Source organism: Callorhinus ursinus, unplaced genomic scaffold (genome assembly GCF_003265705.2).
Source record: "Callorhinus ursinus isolate GAN/ISIS: 27379988/994484 unplaced genomic scaffold, GSC_fseal_2.0 scaffold14, whole genome shotgun sequence".
Taxonomy (NCBI): domain Eukaryota; kingdom Metazoa; phylum Chordata; class Mammalia; order Carnivora; family Otariidae; genus Callorhinus; species Callorhinus ursinus.
In genome coordinates, this window is record NW_027397076.1 from 4305713 (window position 1) to 4324440 (window position 18728).

The 18728-nt window shown below is 41.0% G+C and overlaps 1 protein-coding gene across 4 annotated transcripts in view; it reads right to left on the reverse strand.

The window, feature by feature from the left end:
• The window catches only part of TCP11L2 (t-complex 11 like 2), a 48216-nt gene that overhangs the window by 4895 nt on the left and 24593 nt on the right, over positions 1-18728 (reverse strand). For all 4 annotated transcript variants that reach the window (XM_025882359.2, XM_025882358.2, XM_073900357.1 and 1 more), the window contains 5 exons: positions 17859-18079; positions 16912-17048; positions 6000-6187; positions 5602-5783; positions 3005-3177 (listed from right to left, as the gene is read on the reverse strand). In XM_025882359.2, coding sequence (XP_025738144.1) covers positions 3005-3177; positions 5602-5783; positions 6000-6187; positions 16912-17048; positions 17859-18079 — 901 coding nt within the window. The remainder of the gene's footprint in view (positions 1-3004; positions 3178-5601; positions 5784-5999; positions 6188-16911; positions 17049-17858; positions 18080-18728) is intronic.

Consider the following 18728-nt stretch of genomic DNA (forward strand, 5'->3'; position numbering starts at 1 on the left):
TACCACAAACAGGGAAGGAAAACCAAGGCTAACTGGTCCTTCTTAAGTCCCCGGGGTTCCTCTGAGTGCTTAACTCCAACCCTTCTGCAAGCAGAAAATTAGTCAATTGTGTACTAAATTTCCCGTTAGACTGGTTGCCTGACTCTCAGGAGACCAGGTCTGTTTTCATCACAGATATGGTCCAAACACCTTCCTGCAAGCTTGTTTAAAGAAAGAAACTCTTTCAGGGGCGCCTGGGTGGCTCAGTTGTAAAGCGTCTGCCTTCGGCTCGGTTCATGATCCCAGGGTCCTGGGATCAAGCCCTACATCGGGCTCCTTGCTCTGTGGAAAGCCTGCTTCTCCCTCTCCCTCTGCCCCTGCTTGTGTTCCCTTTCTCGCTGTGTTTCTCTCTCTGTCAAATAAATAAAAAAATAAAATCTTAAAAAAAAAAAAGAAAGAAAGAAACTCTTTCAAAACTGTTATTATGCTGACAAGAAGTTCTGTCTCCTCCGTGGATGAGTCAGTTTTTAGGCCAAGACTAAAATGACAGAAGTGTTTGTCCAGTTAGGAGCAGCCAAACTGAGACCCTGCCAAAGGCGTGCCCTTGGCTTCCAGAGTCGAAGGAGAGCTGCTCAAATGAGTCATTCGAGTTTCTAGGCAACGATACTTTGAATTAGGTTAAAAATGCGTCCAGTTTGCAAAACAGCAGGGAAGTTGGACTGGGGATAGCTGGGTGGAAAAAAAAAAAGGTGCTTTACCAAATTTTAAGAGGCCACCTTGGGGTGGGGCATCTAGCTAGGGCATCCCAGCTCCCTTCCTTCTGAAATTGCAAGTGCTTCCCTTATCTAAAGCAAGGGCACAGAGGACACCTGGATGCTCCGGCCACCATGCCAACCAACAGCAGGGCTCCAGTTCTGACTAGAGTGCCCACCAGGAGTGGTTAAGAATATGAGCTCTGGAGTCAGACTGGCTCATTCAGAGTCCCTTGTCTGTAGCCAGTTAGTTATGTGAGGTACGTACCCAGTCTAAGTCTCTGATGCACTCCCCCCTTGCTCAAATACAGTTGATCCTTGAACAACATGGTGGTGAGGAGCACTGACCCCTCCCACGCAGTCAAAAATTTGCATATAACTTTTGACTCCCCAAAAGCCTAAATACTAATAGCCTACTGTTGACCAGAAGCCTTACTAATAACATAGTTGATTAATACATATTTTATACATGTATCATATACTTTACTCTTAAAATAAGCTAGAGAATAGAAAATGTTATTAAGAAAATTATAAGGAAGAGAAAATACATTTACAGTACTGTATCAAAGTAAATCTGCATATAAGGGAACCTGTGCAGTACAAACGCGTGTTGTTCAAGGGTCAACTGTACTTATTAAATGTCATCTGTGGGTCCAGCCTGGTACAGGGACACAGAAGACAAGAGACATGCATTCCATGCTCACAAGGCCTGCACACTAGTGGGGGCCAGTGGTATGTGGCAGAGACTGCAGACAGTCTGCCCCTCCTCCTCCCAGGTATGGGCTGTTCTGCTGGAGATGAAGGGCCAGGAGGACACACAGGGGTCAGCAGTGAAGGCATGCACAGAAGGCCTCAGCCCCGAGTCACTGCAGCTATGCTGTGCTTGTCACTGTTGTCCAGAGTGATCTCTTGGTAACCCACAGTGCTGCAACCAGCACTACTCCTTTCTGGGGAGGGGTTAAAGCCTTGAGCTTTTAGGGGCCTAGATCTCCAGCATTCCATGTCCCCAGGGGTAAGGATGAGAGAAACTATGTGAGAGCCTCAAAAATAATAATGACAAGTATTTGTACTCTTAGGAAAGTCAGTGTTGTACTTTGAGAACTTGCAGATTAGTCCATAGTTCCAATTCTATGCTCTTTTCCTCCTTCTGGTCTTTATTCCTCACTCTCTATAGCAGACACTTGCTTTGTGCCCCACATCACCTTCTCCCCCTCCTTCTGGCCATAGCACCCTGATTTGGTCTGGGGCAAATCCTCTCTTCCCTCTCAGACCAGGTGTTGCAGGGAAAGTGGACTCACCCTGGCTCCAGGAACTGAACACACATCTCAAGCTCCAGTTCCTTCCTCTCTGGCCACCAAGACTGATTCAAGAATGTGACTTGATCTACAGTCATGCCAACGGGAGCCAATGAGACTCAATTCTGGGGTCATTATTTGGGCTAACAGTGAAGCCAACACCTTGCTTTCCGCTTGACTGCAATACGGAAAGGTACAGGCTGGAGCTGAAGCAGTCTTGCCATGATGGAAAGAGTCAATCCGTGAAGATAGCCAGCCTGAAGGGAGGCAGTGCTGAAGGCAGGAGCTGGGGAGACTAGCACCAGTGACACAGTCTGAGCTCTGACTATGCCACGTAGGAGCCAGCCCTGCTCTGCTCTGGTTGGTTACAGGAGCAAAGGCACTTCCTTTTTGCTTAAGCTAGTTCAGTTCTGTCACAGGTCACAGAGAGTCCCAACTGATGCATTCTCCACTTTTCCAACTCACCAACACAACGTGACACAGAGAGGGTCACTTGCCTTGGAATCAAGTACCAGAAAAGCCCACCACCATGCCCCCCAGTTCCACAGCCTCTTTACTCATTGTCTCTTTAAACCTGGCTGAGAAAGAGGCCTCAGCTCGCTTAGCCTCGCTCACAGCAGAACTGGCATCTACTTTCTTGAGCATATTGCCAGCTGGTTTGGATTGTCACACTGATCTAGGATTTTAACATACTGGTAGCATTATGGTATTTTCTTCATAAAAATCTCTTGGATGGATAGTAAGACAGAAGGCCCTGGAACATTCCCCCACTCTGTTACATATATACACAGAAGAAGCAGTGAGTCCCAGACCTTTGAAAGTACAATTTCTTTCTTTATGTTTTTAATATTTATTCTCCAAAAGGAACAGGTCATCTATATGAGACTAAAATGTAACTGACACTTGACATTAGTCAAAACCAGCAAGTTAAAGCAAATTTGAATTGAAGTGGAAACCACTGAAAACACGAGGACCCACCAATCAAGGACCAGATAGGATTGTCCTCCTCTTCGATGCTTGAAAATTGACCTATGAGATTAGCTTGGGCCTCCGCATTTAAAATGGATAAATCTCTCTCCACCAGGGCCTTGTTAACCTCAACACAAGTCTGAACACCGATAGAATTCAGGACTTCCTTCAAGTTAAAGGTCCTAAAAAAAAGGCATAAAACAAAATCGCATCAGGAATAGTTTTCTTGTTCAGCAGTTTTTAAATATTTTTTAATATACCAACTTTTTTCAAATGTCTGTCACTTTTCATTTACACACAGTAAGTACTTCCATTAGCATGAACTTAGACTATAGTAACTCCTCACAAGCACCAAACCTATGTGTAGCAGATTTTTAAATGCTTAAAACCATTCAATTATGTAGGTACTGTTTAGTTAGGAAGGCAGAGTCAGAAAAGTGTGGTCCCTGAAAATAAGTCTGCAACACCATTTTCATGCAGGACCATCAGAAAATACCTATTTACTTCTTAAAATAAACCTTTTTGAGCAGATTCATTCATAGATTTTGTTGTTGTTGTTAAATCTATGCTTATAAAATGAAGAATCGATTCCTTTACCCATGCCTGAACAGTGAATCTATAAAACCAATGAAAAACAAGAAATGAAGGGACGCCTGGGTGCCTCAATCAGTTAAGCAGCCAACTCTTGATTTTGGCTCAGGTCATGATCCCCAGATCCTGGGACCAAGCCTTGTATTGGGCTCTGCACTCAGCCGGAGTCTGCTTGAGGTTCTCTTTCTCGCTCTTGTTCTGCCCCTCCCACTGCTTGTGATCTCTCTCTCTCTCTCTCTCTCTCTCTCTCTCCCTAAAATAAACAAATAAATCTTAAAAAAAAAAGCCCATAAGAAATGAAGATATTTAGAGGTTTATACCATAATAACAAAGTACCTAAAATTCTTGGCCTATCATGATCAAAGGTAAGAAGCTCCTTCCTATTGTTACTTTCAAGTAACCAATCAAAAATCCCAGAAAACCATAAAAAGTAATTGGCAGTGGGTTACTTAAGAGGTAAGAAAAAAGAGGTAATTAGAAAGGGCATGTGTTGGGTCCACGCTATTGGGGAACGATGATTGAAAATGGTCTCTCACTATCCAGAAATGGTCTTTAAGATAACTTTGTGCAGAATGGAAATCAGAGGATAAGAGAACAGGGGTGGGTGTGGGGGATTAAAACAATGAAGCAATCGGAGAGGCAGAGCATCTATAAAGAGATGATTTAACAACTAACTAGTTATTAAAAGTGAACATTTATCGCGCACCATGTGCCAGACACCTGCACTAAGTGCTTCACAATGAATCATCTTAAGTTCCCACATTTGTAAGTAGGCACAATTATCCCTTTTTGCAAGTGAGAAAATGAGGCTCAGAGTGATTCGGGAACTTGTTCAAGGGTACCTAACAAGTCAATAGCACAGCTGGGACTTAAACCGTGGTCTATCTGACCTGAAGCTTGACTTCTCAGTAACCACTTTGCTATATGCTTTATATGAATACTTAAGCAGCACTGTGGGTTCTCTAAAGGCTTAATAAAAATTTCTGGAAAGTAATAGTTACCCCGTGTAGGGAAATGCTAAGGTAAGACCAGCTGCAAACCTAGAGAAGGTTTCTTTTCATTATAGGTCTTAGGTCCTGGAATGCGAAGTAAATGAGCTTGGCTGATTAGCACAGAAACAGTAGAAAGGGCAGGGCCTTGACACAGTTGGACCAGGCCTTAGGCCTTGATTTGCCTTTTTTCTCGCTATGCAGCCCAAGGCAAATCCTATCCTCTCTCTGACAACTTTGGATGCTATAATCACTCAGGGTACTGTTGGCTCTTAATATGCTAGGATTTTATCAAGGAGTCTTACATGCTTTCTGAGTAATGAGCAGGAGGATGGAGGGATTCCTTCAAAGACAGGAATGAACAATGTAAGGCCTTGAAAGCCCCTGAAAGGGGAACCAGCAGGAGGAGCTGACCCATATAAGACCCACGAAAACTTCTGGTCATTGACTAAGACTAGAAATTTTCTGACTTGGACAGGATTTGCAACAGGACGATCTAAATGAAATCCAAGGTCTGATACTGGGCAATGAATTTAGCAAAAACAAGAGCTTCACTGGACTTGTGTGACATCTCTGAAGGACAGGATGTCACTACTTCTACTGAAGAGTTCATAGCAGGCTGGATCAGTCAAATTGGTAAACATTCCATTGCAGAAAAATGATGGAGTCAGAACAACTGAGTAGGAAAGCCTCCCTGATAGGGCTTTCTAAACCCTCAGCTTGGAATTGTAATTTTTGTTTGTTCCACAGCACCGGCAAAGAAGAGCTCTTGCACATGCCCAACCTAAGCAGAAATAGGACACTCACCCTGGCATTTGTCATGGAAAAGATCTCTCCCTTCTTATGAAAGGACATCTAAACCTCCAGAGATATTAAAAGAAATTCTAGAAAAAGAAGGTGTAAGATAAGCTTCTCTAAAGTACAGTCCTAAATACCACACCCAGACATCCAGGATTATTCACCATCTCTGAAACACATGTAGATCCTTAATATGAGGATGAGCAGATAAAAACACTTGGAACTTACTCTTTGTTCATGCCTTCGAGTAGAACAGCTGAAATCCTTTTTAACCTGTTTGCAAGCTCAGGGAGGCCTTCTGTAAGAGCACCCACCATGTTGTTGGTAATTAGGGACAGGCAGGCAATAATTTTCAATTGATTCAGCTTTTCTGTCAGTTCCTGAAGACGTGCTCCATCTGTCATGAGTGTCTAGCATATTTATTTTAAATGTAAAAATAGAAAGGGAAGCTCAATACCATGAAAATATAAAACAAGCAATGTCACATCCAAACTCCCATTTCTATCTGATTTCAGGAAAGTCATTAAACCACATGCAACACTAGACAGACTAGCTGATGCACAGATCGAACTTGAGAATTAAAATATTGGAGAACTTGAGGGAAGAAAAAAAAAAAACCCACTCACCTCTGGTAATTCTTTTTTCTGATAATCCCAATGTAACAGTTTTAAATAACTGTTATTTAGCACCAGTGTAGGGCTCAGGCTTGGCTTAGAGCTGTTTTCAGCCCCAGGAGTTAAAGCAGTCTCAGAAAGAGAAAGTAGTTCTTCATTTACAGATTCTTTTATCCATTCTGTAGTTTGATCAAGAGCACCTGAAAGTGAAAAGGCCACATATTTGTCCTATAGCTATTAGATCCCTTGTGTGCATTCTACATGACAGATGTTAAGTTAGGAGCTGGGCATGAATGCCAAGACCGGCACACCCTTAAAGGAGCTATCATCCAGATGGGGAGACAGCTGTAAACCAACAATTACAGCAGAATACAATAAATGCAAGAAGGCACAGTGGGAGTGGAGGGAGCAGACATTGTCCAGGACAGAGTCTAAGAAGAAGAGCTCTATAAGTGACACCTAACCATACAAAGCAAACAGAGGACAGGACTGTCACTCCAGGCCAGGCAAATGGCCCATACGAAAACCCAGAACAGTGAGAGAATACGGCACATTCTGGATGCTACAAGCATATCTGTATTGCTGGTCCATAGAAAACAAGGGAGAGCGGTAGCAGATGGCATTGGGTGCGTACGCAGGAGCCAGCTCACACATGACCTTGAATTTTGTGCAGAGAAGGTATTTAGACTAAAAGCATTGATTATTAAACAATTTTGGATCTGGACCCCCGAGTGTCTGATTAGAGCTATGCCTTTCCCAAAATGCACATTCATGCTAGTGTGCACACCTTATTTTACTTTTGACTCAGTTCTAAGGCTTCCCATTAGAAACAATTTGCTTGTTATACCACATTTCTTACAAAACTGTGTATCTGGTAGAATTTATAAGGTGGAAATTGCTAAAAAAAAATATGCAGACTGAACACAGGTGCAGATTTTTTAAAAAGCACCAGAAAATGAAATAAAGAATAGTGACCCTGAAATTCTTCTTCAGACCCAGCGCTTGAACAGGGGTAATTTGTGAGCAGCAATACACTAGAGCAACACCACCCCAGAATTTCACAACTTCACTTCTCCTCAGTTGGCAAATGTTGTTCTTGGTTTTTCTAATTCTGTTCATAAAGATGTAAAAGACTTGTAGTCTTTTGTTTAAAGGACATCCAACAGAGGGAGAGAGTGGAAATCTTGGTGGATATAATTACAATGTGGCATTAATAAACATTTATACTGCAAGTTTAGTCATTTACAGCTGACACCCTTAAAAGCCCATTTAGTTATCTCAAACAAAAGCAACAGTGTACCATAGTGGTTCTCAATCCTGGATGATTTTAGGATCACCTGGGGAGCTTTAAAAAGAAAGATCTTGGGCACAGCTTCTGGAGATTCTGATTTAATCAGTCTGAGATGGGGCTCAGGCATCTGTGTTTAAACACCCCAGGTGATCCTAGCAGGAAGCCAGAATTGAGTATGACCGGTAAAGCAGAAAGAGCACAAGTTCAGAGTGAAACATCAGCTTTCCTCTAAGGGATCTATCTGCTGAGATGTTACTCCCACAAGCTAGTACATTGACTGCTCTATGTGGTTCCAAAGCCAAGGTCAACCCCATGAGACACTTGTACCCTTGATTTTTCACGTAGGCAGTAATTCTCTTCATCCACTCGTTTATTCAATGACAACTGAGCACCTAATGTACACTAGGTTCTGTACCAAGTGCTGGGGATTCATAGATGAGTAAACATGTTCCGTGCACTCAAGAGGCTCTTAGTCTACTAGGAGGGAGAAACACAAGAACAGGCAATGGCTTTACAGGTGCATTTACCTAAAAGATTTCCCAGGAGCTATGGAGGCCCAGGAGCACTGCACCTTAATTCACTCTCCACCCAATACATGCTTCTGGTTTCTTGCCAGGGAGGCTTGGCCTAACCCCCCTGATACTATCTTTGGTTCTCTCTTTACTGACCTCATCTAAATCTCTCTTCCTGTGGGAAGCCTTTCTTGAACGTATGAACCCATCCTTCGCTCACCCTTCTCAGAGCACCCGTCTTTGAATTTTTGATCTGGCTGTCATTTCTCTTAAACAGCTGAACTAAAAAAAAAAAAACAGCTTCTCTCCTTTTTAAAAAATTGTTATTAAATACTTCATGTGCATTCATCTCAATTTCATCTCATTAATGAGATCACTAAAGAGTCCAATCTATGATCTTTATTTTTTATTTCTCTTTCCCTTGACTTAATTCATACCACAACTTGATAGGTATGTGAAACGTGGCTTTATTTTGGCAGACACATTTGCTTTGGAAAATACTCAGATTATCTTTCCAGTGGTACTTGTCACATCGTGGGTGCTCTAAAAGCCTCTGCTCTCTGTGTCTGGCATTAAAGACCTGGTAGGTTTACAATTTAATTCACCATCTCTGGAAGTAACCATGGGCTTAAAGAATGGCTCAAACAGTCTTGTTCAGACTGACAAACTGACTGGTCCTGCAGCTATCTTTCCCTCCCCACTGTCATCCAGTAAAATGTTTACTAATACACACAGTACATGCAAATCAAGACAAATTGTGTTTTTGTAAACTCTTTCACAAAGCAGAGATGGGAATACTTCTCAATTCATTATTTTATGAGGCGAGCTTTGCCCTGATACTAAACCCAGACAAAGGCATTAGAAGAAAATTACAAAAGTGATCTCTTTCCAAAAATACAGATGCAAAAATCCTTAAGAAAGCATTAGCAAGATAAAGTATTAGCAAGATAAAATAATACACTATGACCAAGGGGGTGGGATAAGCATTTCAGGATTGCAAGGTTGGTTTAATTAGAAAAACATCAGTCACTGTAATTCAGCACATTAACAGAATAAAGGAGAAAAAAGATCTCTTCAGTAGATACAGAAAAAGTATGTGACCAAACTTAACATGTGACTTATTTAGATAAAAACTCTCCACAAACTAGAAATAGAACTTCCTCAACACAGAAAAGGACATCTATGAGAAGCTGCAGCTAACACCATACTTAATGGTCAATGAACATTCTTCCCCTAGGAAGGCAAGGATACCCTCTCTCATGACTACTACTGAACATCTGATTGGATGTCCTAGTCAGTGCAATAAGGCAAGAAAAAGAAATAAAAGGCACACAGATTTAAAAAAAAAAGAAGAGGAAGAACTAAAACTGTCTTTATTTGCAGACAAAATGATTGTATATGTAGAAAAACCTAAGGAATATTCCAAAAACCTATTAGCATTAATAAGTTAATTTAGCAAGTTCTCAGGATGCAAAGTCAATATTCAAAAATCAATTATATTTCTACATGCTAGAAAATAAAAATTTTACAAAATACTATTTGTAACAGCATCAAAGAACATGAAATAAATGAGATTAAATTGAACAAAATAAGTACAGGACTTGGGGGGGCACCTAGGTGACACAGCTGGCTGAGCATCTGACTCCTGTTTTTGGCTCAGGTCATGATCTCAGGGTTGTGAGATCAAGCTTCACGTCAGGCTCCCAGCTCAGCATAGAGTCTGCTTAAGTTTCTCTCTCCCTCTCCTTTGTCCCCTCCCCCCTCAAATAAATAAATCTTAAAAAAAAAATAAGGACAAGACTTGTACACTAAAACTAAAATATATTGCTGAAATAAATTAGACTTAAGTAGAGATATCCAATTCACAAATTAGTAGACCCATTATTGTGAAGATGTCAATTCAGTATAATTCCAATCATCATCCTAGCTGGCTCTTTTGCAGAAACTGATAAACTAATTAAAAGTGCATATGGAAATTCAAAGGACCTAAAATAGGCAAAACAATTTTGAAAAAGAAGAACAAAGATGGAAGACTAACATTACCTGATTTCAAGACTTAGCCTCAATAATCAGGACTGTGTGGTATTTAGTGAAGAGAAGACATAGATCGTAGGATGGAATAGAATCCAATAAAAAAAATTGAAGTAGTGATATGTGCTACAATATGGGTAAATCTTGAAAATATTATACTAAGTGAAAGAAGCCAGACACAAAAAGCCACACATTGTATGATTTGATTTATATGAAACGCCTGTAATTCACAAATCCATAGAGACAGAGAGTAGACCAGGGGTTGTCAAAGGCTAGGGGAAGGGAGGAATGGGGAGATATTGGTAGTGGGTGTGGAGTTTCTTTCTGAGGTGATGAAAATCTTCTGTAATTAAATACTGACAATGGTTGTATAGCCTTATGAATATACTAAAAACCACTGACTTATACACTTTTAAAAATTAATGTTATGGCATGTAAATTATACTTCAATTACAAAAAAATAATCAAGAGGTTAGAAATAGACTCACAAATGTATCGTCAATTGATTTTCAACAAAGATGCCAAAGCAGTTCAATAGAGAAAAGGTAGTCTTTTTCAAGAAATGGTGCTAGAATTGGATACACATATGGAAAAATGGAGCTTTGAAATATATTACCTTGAAGTGCTTCCTAAGCCTAAAACTATAAAAACTTCTAGAAGAAAACATTCAAAAAAGTCTTCATGACCTTGGGATATGCAAAGATTTTGTAGACACACCACTAAATGCACGAATAAAAGAAAAATTTTATAATTTGGTCTTCATCAAAATTAAAAATTTCTCTTCTTCAAAGGGTAGTGTTAAGAAAATGAAAAATGCAAGCCACAGATGGGAAATTTTCATAACATATAAATCTGACAAAGGATTTATTTCCGGAATATATTGAGAGCTCTTCAATTCAATAATAAGTCAACCCGGTTTAAAAACAGGCAAAAGATTTGAATAGACACTTCACATTAGAAGATAAATGGCTGTTTTACATATGAAAAGATGCTCAACATCATTCATCGTCAAGGAAATGTATATTAAAACCCAATGAGATACTACTTTCACACCCTCTATAAAAGGTAAAATTTAAAAGACCAGTAATACCTAGCGTTGGTGAAAATGTAAAGCAGTTGGAACTCCCATACACTAACGGTGAGTATAAAATAGTACAACCACTTTGGAAAATAACTGCTAGTTTCTTATAAAGTTAACCATATATTTAACATAATGACCCAGCCATTCCACTCCTAGGTGTTTATCCAAGGGAAAAGAAAACACATGCCCACATAAATACTGGTACACAAGTGTTCACAGCAGCTTTATCCATAGTAGACTAGAACCAGAAACAACGCAAATGTCCATCAACAGGTAAATGGATAAAGTGTGGTATAATCATATAACAGGATGCTTCTCACTAATACAGACTGTTGATAAATACACAACTTGGTTGAATCTCAAAAACTTTATGTTGAGTAAAAGAAATTGGACAAATAAGCGACACACAGTGTGATTCCATTTAATACGAAGTTCTACAGGAGGCAAAGCTAATCTACAATGATGAAAATTTTATCAGCATTTACCACGATGGAGGAGGTTGACTGCAAAGGGCAAGAAGGTTCTTTCTGGTGTGACAGAAATGCTTTATTTCTTGTTTGTAGTGGCAGTTACAGGATTCTTTTGTCAAAACTCACAGAACCATACACTTAAAGTGGGCACATTTTATTGCACATATAGCATATTTCAATGAAGGTTAAAAAAAGGTTACAGGTTGGCCAACTAAGTCACTGAATCTAAACCTAGTAAATACAGGTTGAAATCACATAAAGCTTCATCAACACTAAACACACATGCAAATTATTTACATTATGTAAAAGCCTTGATTGTGCTATTTAGTGCTACAAATACCAGACAGGGGAATGTCCTGTAAAATCTGCCAGTTTAGTGTGAATGAGTTTAGTATTTGAGCCTTCTAAGATGGCTGCATCAAGGGTATCCCCATATGGATTCTTCAAGGAACCCAATTACCATCTCTGCTGACTTCTAATAGGGTACCTAAGCATGAAATCTGGTACGTAAGCATGAACTCTGAGTGACCCCTAAAAAGGCAACAACTCCACATCCTGGATCTGGGGGATGGCCTGTATAATTCTAAGCAGAGAGTATTCACATAAACCAAGAGAATGCTGCAGAATTATGTGAATGGAAGACCCTGACATTGTGCAAAGCTTTAGATGGCTCCCATTTTTCAATATTCTGGAAAATATTCAGACTAAGTACTTCAATTTCCAGTTAGAAGAATATAGTTCCCTTTATCCATGACACCTGCTCTATTATGCCTAGCAATACCTCACCTCCCTTCCTTCTTTTGATACTGATTTCTTTCTTTTTTTAAAGTAGGCTCTACACCCAGCTTGGGGTTTGAACTCATGCCACTGAAATCAAGAGTCACATGCTCTACTGACTGAGCCAGTCAGGCACCCCTTGGTACTGCTTTCTTTGAGAAATCATTTTCCTTCCTTCCATGGTTTCTTTATTAATATCAATTAGGAGGCCCCTGACCAGGCAACACCCCTTACCATGGGCTGGCCTAGCTGAATCATATGCCCATCCAACTTTCTTGGGATCTGAATGGTGACTACAGCATTCAAGGATGGACCATTTTAAAGTACACATTAACTGTTCTGATGACGGAGCTAGGAACTTTCCCTTATTTTTCCTGCCCAGATTCCTGATGCTCTCCTGGTTTCTGGCCTTGTTCAGGCTCAGGTATTTTGGCTTTTTTTGTGAACTGCCCCCATCCTTCCATTCTCTTCCTTTTTTGCTAAATCAGCCAGAGTTGGTTTCTGTGGCTTGCAGTATAACCCAGCTGATATAACACAAAAGTGAAAAATCCAAAGAAAGTAGCCAAAGCAGCAGCTTGGTTTAGTCTTGGCTTGGATGTAGGAGACCTGGCTTCCAGTCCTAGCTCTACTACTTATTAGCTATGTGACTCTCTGGTGTTTGGGCAGGCCATTGTTGAGCGTCAGTTTGCTCATCTTCAGAATGTTCCATTAGTAGTTCTTAAATGCCTTGTGTGCCAGGCAAAGAAAATCAAAATGCAGTTTGATGTGTTTTTGAAAAGTGTTTATGTCCCCCAGGATTTTTGAAAGAATCACATGAAATGACGTTCGATGAGAACGTTTTGTCATATATAAGATATTACCTAAGTAAGTAAAAACCTTCTCTTTCTGAGCATCTTATAAATTCCTTTTGCTCTGGTCCCTGAGGGGTAATCAGTTACTCTTTCCACAGGTAATTTAGTTGTTGGACCTGATGTGGTTATCTTGTTGATGATTAGTACATGCATCCAATCACTGCTTAAGCCTTTCTTGGCTGTACTTTAAATCAGGCAATTATATAAAATCTCTCTGTTGGCAAAATAAAGTATTTTCTGGAGTCAATTCAGAAATCTGGAGTGCTTCTCTGTATTAATTTTCCAATAATTATTTTATAAAAAATCATGTACACACAAAAATCCAACCCTTTTGTCCTTCTGCATGTTACTATGAGGCTCTTATTTTGATATTAGGGCACAGTGACCAACTTTTGGCAGAGCGACTTGAGGATATAATTAACAGCTGACATACACTCTGCTTCCTGGACTCCTGATTTCTCTGGGAACACATTTAGAGCTGGGCAATAATGACCTATATGCACAACTGGATTTATTCTATTCTTAAATCTCTTAAAATATCCAAGTCAATGTGAAAAGTACAAATGAACTGCAGATCACTAAGCCTGAGTTTTAAGCACAGAAACAAATCATTTAAAATGAAAAAAATTGTAACTCAAACCAATATTAAGGAATTTGCTCCAGATGACAAGCTATCTTGACTCAAGAAATGGAGACATTTGCACACACATGTATACACATGTACACAGGCGTACAAATGAAACCAACCAATAAAACACTGGAAAGGAAAACACTGCTACAAACATATTACTGTAGTTCAGGTTTCAGATTCAGGTTCTATGTAGGGTTCTATTTCCATTAATCCCTCTCTCCCTTTGGAGCTAAAACAATACAGCCCTGAAGTCACAGAATTTTGGTTGTGGAAGGATCCTTAGAAGTCATTTAATCTTATCTGCCACTTAGGGCTAGCGCTCCCTCTGCCGATGCCCCAAAGAAAGTCAGTAACTCATTTGAAGACAGGTAGTATTGTGTAGCGGTTCAACATACATGCTTTGGGGCAGAGACATGTCTGGTTTACTCAGGCTTTAGCAGTCACCTAGGGTAAGTACCTTAACCCCAATTTCTTCATGTATATGTTTTTAAAGATTTTTTTATTTATTTACTTGAGAGAGAGAGCACAAGCAGGAGGAGTGGCAGAGGGAGCGGGAGAAGCAGGCTCCCTGGAGCCCGACGACGTGGGGCTCAATCCCAGGACCCTGGGATCATGACCTGAGCCGAAGGCAGACGCTTAATGACTGAGCCACCCAGGCACCCCCATTTCTTCATTTATAAATAGTGAGTGATAACAGTGCCAGATTCATAGGGCTTTGTGAGGCCTGAAAGGGCTAATAAAGGTAAAACATCTGGCACATAGTAAGGACTTGGTATATAATAAGTGTTCAACAAAATGATAGCTGGCTATTACTACTAGTAATAGTGCCAGCTATCTATTACTATTACTATCTATTATCTATTACTACTAGTAATAGAGAGGCCCATTCCAAGCTTAAAATAGCTCCAGCTGCTAAAAACGTCAAAACTGGCTGCCTGTGATTTCCCTCCATGGATCCTAGTCTGCCCTACGGAGCTTAACTCAAAGTCCCTGAATCAATAACAACAGGAAGGCAGTGCTCCTGGTCCACATGCATCTCCTTGTTACCAAACAGAATGTGCACAGCTTCATGGACTGTTCCTGCTATGACCCTCCACGACCCAGGCCCTCTTCCCTGGACATGCTCCAGACTCTTGGAGCCCCTTTAAAAGTGGCACCTGTTTGGCTTTGTTTACATAAGGCTACCATATTGACAAGCTTGACAGAAAAGCTCAGTCCACGAGGGGTGGGGGTGAAGTGGGTGGATCATCTAACAGCCTTATAGTGTAGTGAATTAAAGCCCAGAAGCTAGTGTTAAGAGTTTGCCCATGAGGGAATCTGATAAGCCAGTCTTTTGCCAGCTGTGCAACATCTGGCATCTCAATTCCCTCGCCTGTGAAATAAAGGGTATGGCAGTACCTACTTAACTAAGTAACTGTGAGGTTTCATTGAGGTACCACGTTCTCTACTCCCAGGCTTTCTTGACCCCTCTTCCAGTCCAGTTTTAATGCCCACTAGTTCACGAACCTGCTTCATCAGGGTTACCAAGGATCCTCATGCAGTCATATCCAGTGGTCAAGGCTTGGCCTCCATTTTTCTTGACCACTTAGCAGACTGATTATGTCTTCATTCTCCAAACACTTTGTTCACTTGTCTTACAGAACATCACCAGCTCCTGGCTTCCTTCACCTTTCCGGCTACTCTTTCACGGTCACCTTTGCTGGATCCTTCTCTGTTTGAGCTCTAGATGCTCTAGAGTCCCAAATCAGGCCTCTTCAGTGTCGACACTCACTCCCCACGTAATTTCATCTAGTGTAATATTGTGGCTAAGAGCATGAACAGTGTAGCCAGACCACCTGGGTGAGTCCCAGTTCCATAGCTTACAAGTTGTGTCATGGATGCAAGAGATCTAACCTTTCTATCCCTCAGTTTCCTCATCCGTAAAATGGTGAGTAATTTCCTAAAGTTGTTGCAAAGATCAAATTAGTTAATACAGGTAAAGTGCTTAGCATGTGGTAAACACATGCTAGCTATTACTCAGTTTCGTGGCTTTATCTATCATAAATATACTGGTGAGTCCTGAATGTATACCCCCAGTATCCACCATTCCCCTGAACTCTCGTCTCTTATATCCACATGCCTACCTGACGTGTCCCTGTTGATGCCAAACAAGATCTCAAAGTTCATATATCTAAAACTGAACCCTGATTCCATACCACCTCCCTCCCTGCCTTCCCCTAGTTGTCCCACCTCACAAATAGCCATCACAATTCACCCTGCTGCTCAGGTGAAAACCTTAGCATCATCTTCAACTCCTCCCTTTTCTCCTTCATCCAACTTTCAGCAAATCATTTTGTTCAACTTTCAAAATACATCCAGAATCCGACTTGTTTGTAATTCTTCTGCCACTGCCACCTGGACCATTAGTTCTCGCTGGAGCAACTGCAATACCACCTACTTGGTGGCCCTGTTTCCCTTCCCTCATTGCTCCGGTATGATCTATTCTCTACCCAGAAGCCAGAGTAGTCTTTAAAAATGAAAATCACATGTTGCCCTCCTGCTCAAAACTCTCCAATGACTTCCCATCACACTTGGAATCAACTCTCAACTCTCATTTCCTAGCAAGGCTCTGTAGGACCTGCCTTTGTCTACCTCTCGGCCTCGTCTCCTCCCACTCTCTCTCTGCCTACTTTACTCCAGCCACACTGTCTGCTCTTGTCTGTCCAACTTCACGTGCAAGCTTCACACCTTTGCACTTGCAGCTCCCTCTGGCTGGAATGTTCTTCTCTCACATTTTCACATGCCCCTTCCTCTTTCCTTTGCAAACTCTGCTCAAATGTTACTTCTTAGAGAGGTCTTCCCAGTCTACCTTATCTTAAAAAACACCACCTCTCCAACTCCTGCCCCATTGCTCTCTGCCCTTTTTTCCCACCTTTCTTCATAGCACTTAACACATCTGACAATATACGTTATGTGTTTGTTTGCCATGCCTACTAGAATGTCAGCTCCTCGGGGATCACAACATTGTTTTGTTCACTACAGTACTCACAGCAACTAAGCAGTGTCTCGGATACAGCAGGTGCTCAATAAATATATATTTTTTAATGCATGAAGAAATGACTATGCTTGGCACAGTTCTTGGGACATGGGCAGACAGCTATAAATTTGTGATGTCGATTTTAGAAGTTAAAAAAAATGTTTAACAAAAGCCAAAATTCTTTAGTGATACTCAAGACATCAAAAATATAAACACATCATATTTCCACCCAATTTCAATATATGCACATTATATTATACTTACTTGGAGTTTCTTCTAAAATTTCTTGGAACTTGGTTCTCTCATAATCCACCAACTGGCGTTGAAGATGTGGTCTGAGACTCCTAATTGTAAAATTGACCATGTCCATTTTCATGAGGTCCAGGACATGAAATATTTGTCTAAAAATTTTAGAGTTAAAATAATTAGAGAGGTGATTAAGAAATTAAGCTGAAATTCATTAACTGTGATCTATTTTACAGACTGGAAAAGATAAACATCCCCAAATAGTTTTGAAATTCCCATTGCCATTGGCAAGGTCACTTTTCATAGAAGGCATTACACTTGCATTCCAAATGTAATCTTCACAGATCTCAAGAGTATTTGCTTTAGCAAACACAATACTTCCAGCTGATCCATTACACCTGGCCATAAACTGATAGACACTAAGAAGCATAAACAATGAGTCTTAATAAGACAAAGAAGATTCAAGAAGGAATTTTCATTGGAAAGCCCTGAAATTTTAAGGAGTCTGAACGAAGTGTACATGGTTTCTATTCCTACTGGAATTGGGGGCGGTAGAGAGAAAAGAAAAAAAAAAAGGACAGGGCGGGGAGGCACAAAAATACTTAGCTTTGCTTATCTGGTTTTCTTCTAAGATCAAGGATTCCTTTGGGAGACCAGTTATTATTCTGTGTCGCTCAATTCCCACATTCCCTTTTCTTTTGTTTTGTTTTTTTAATATTTATTTATTTGAGTGAGAGAGAGCACGAGCAGGAGGGGCAGAGGGAGAGAGAATCTCAAGCAGTCACTGCACCGAGGGTGGGGACCAATTCAGGGCTTGATCTCATGACCCTGAGGTCATGACCTGAGCCAAAAACAAGAGTCAAACACTTAACCAACTGCACCATATAGGTACCTGCCGCCCCACACTTCCCTTTTGAATGAACTCAAAGGTACTCTCAGAAAATGCAAGCAGCAAAAGTGCTAACCTCAGCACCTCCACGATGTTGCTGGTAGCCTTGAGCTCTCTGATATCGTCATCTCGCACGGGAGCACACAGCTTTCCCATTGTAGTGATGACATAGTTGGCCAGGCCTTGGATGTCAACAGCACTGTGCTCAGCCTGTTGCCTAATGAGGTCTGTGTCCAAAACTTCACAGATTTGGTTGCGAAGTCGGTTGCCGCCAGGAGTCAAAAAAGAGAGGAGAATCTACATAGGGAAAGGAAAGTTAACAGCATTGTTACATGAATAAGGGTTGTCATTTTTTACTTCAGTGTCTAGATGACTAAGCTCCTTGTCCGTATTTTAATGCCCTGGATGCCAAGAAGCTTATACTGACTGGTGGTGGGTCAGAGGAGCACTCTAGTGTCTCAACTCTAAAAAGAAAGCTCTACCTTCTGAATTAAAGTGCCCCCACCCCTGCCTCCAACCCATGGAAGTTACTGAAACTATCAGAATAAGAGCAACTGGCAAGGAAGGAGTATTACTGAAGTAACTTCCAAAAGTTTACATTGGGGTAGGAGCAAGATGGCAGGGGAGTAGAAGACCTAAATTTCCACTCCTCCCAGGAATTCAGCTACATAGGGATCAAACCATTCTGAACACCTACGAACTCAACAAGAGATCGAAGAAAAGAATAACAGCAACTCTCTGAACAGAAAAGCAACCACTTTCTGGAAGGTAGGACGCATGGAGAAGTGAATCCGAGGCAATATTCGGGAGGATAGACAGCGGGGGAGGAGGCCTCCATCAGGTGCTTCTGGCAAGTGATAGAGCAGCGGAGCACAAAATTGGAATTTTTAGAAGTCGGCTCCGCTGAGGGACCTTGCTCCAGTGGCTAAGTGGGGGATGGAACCCT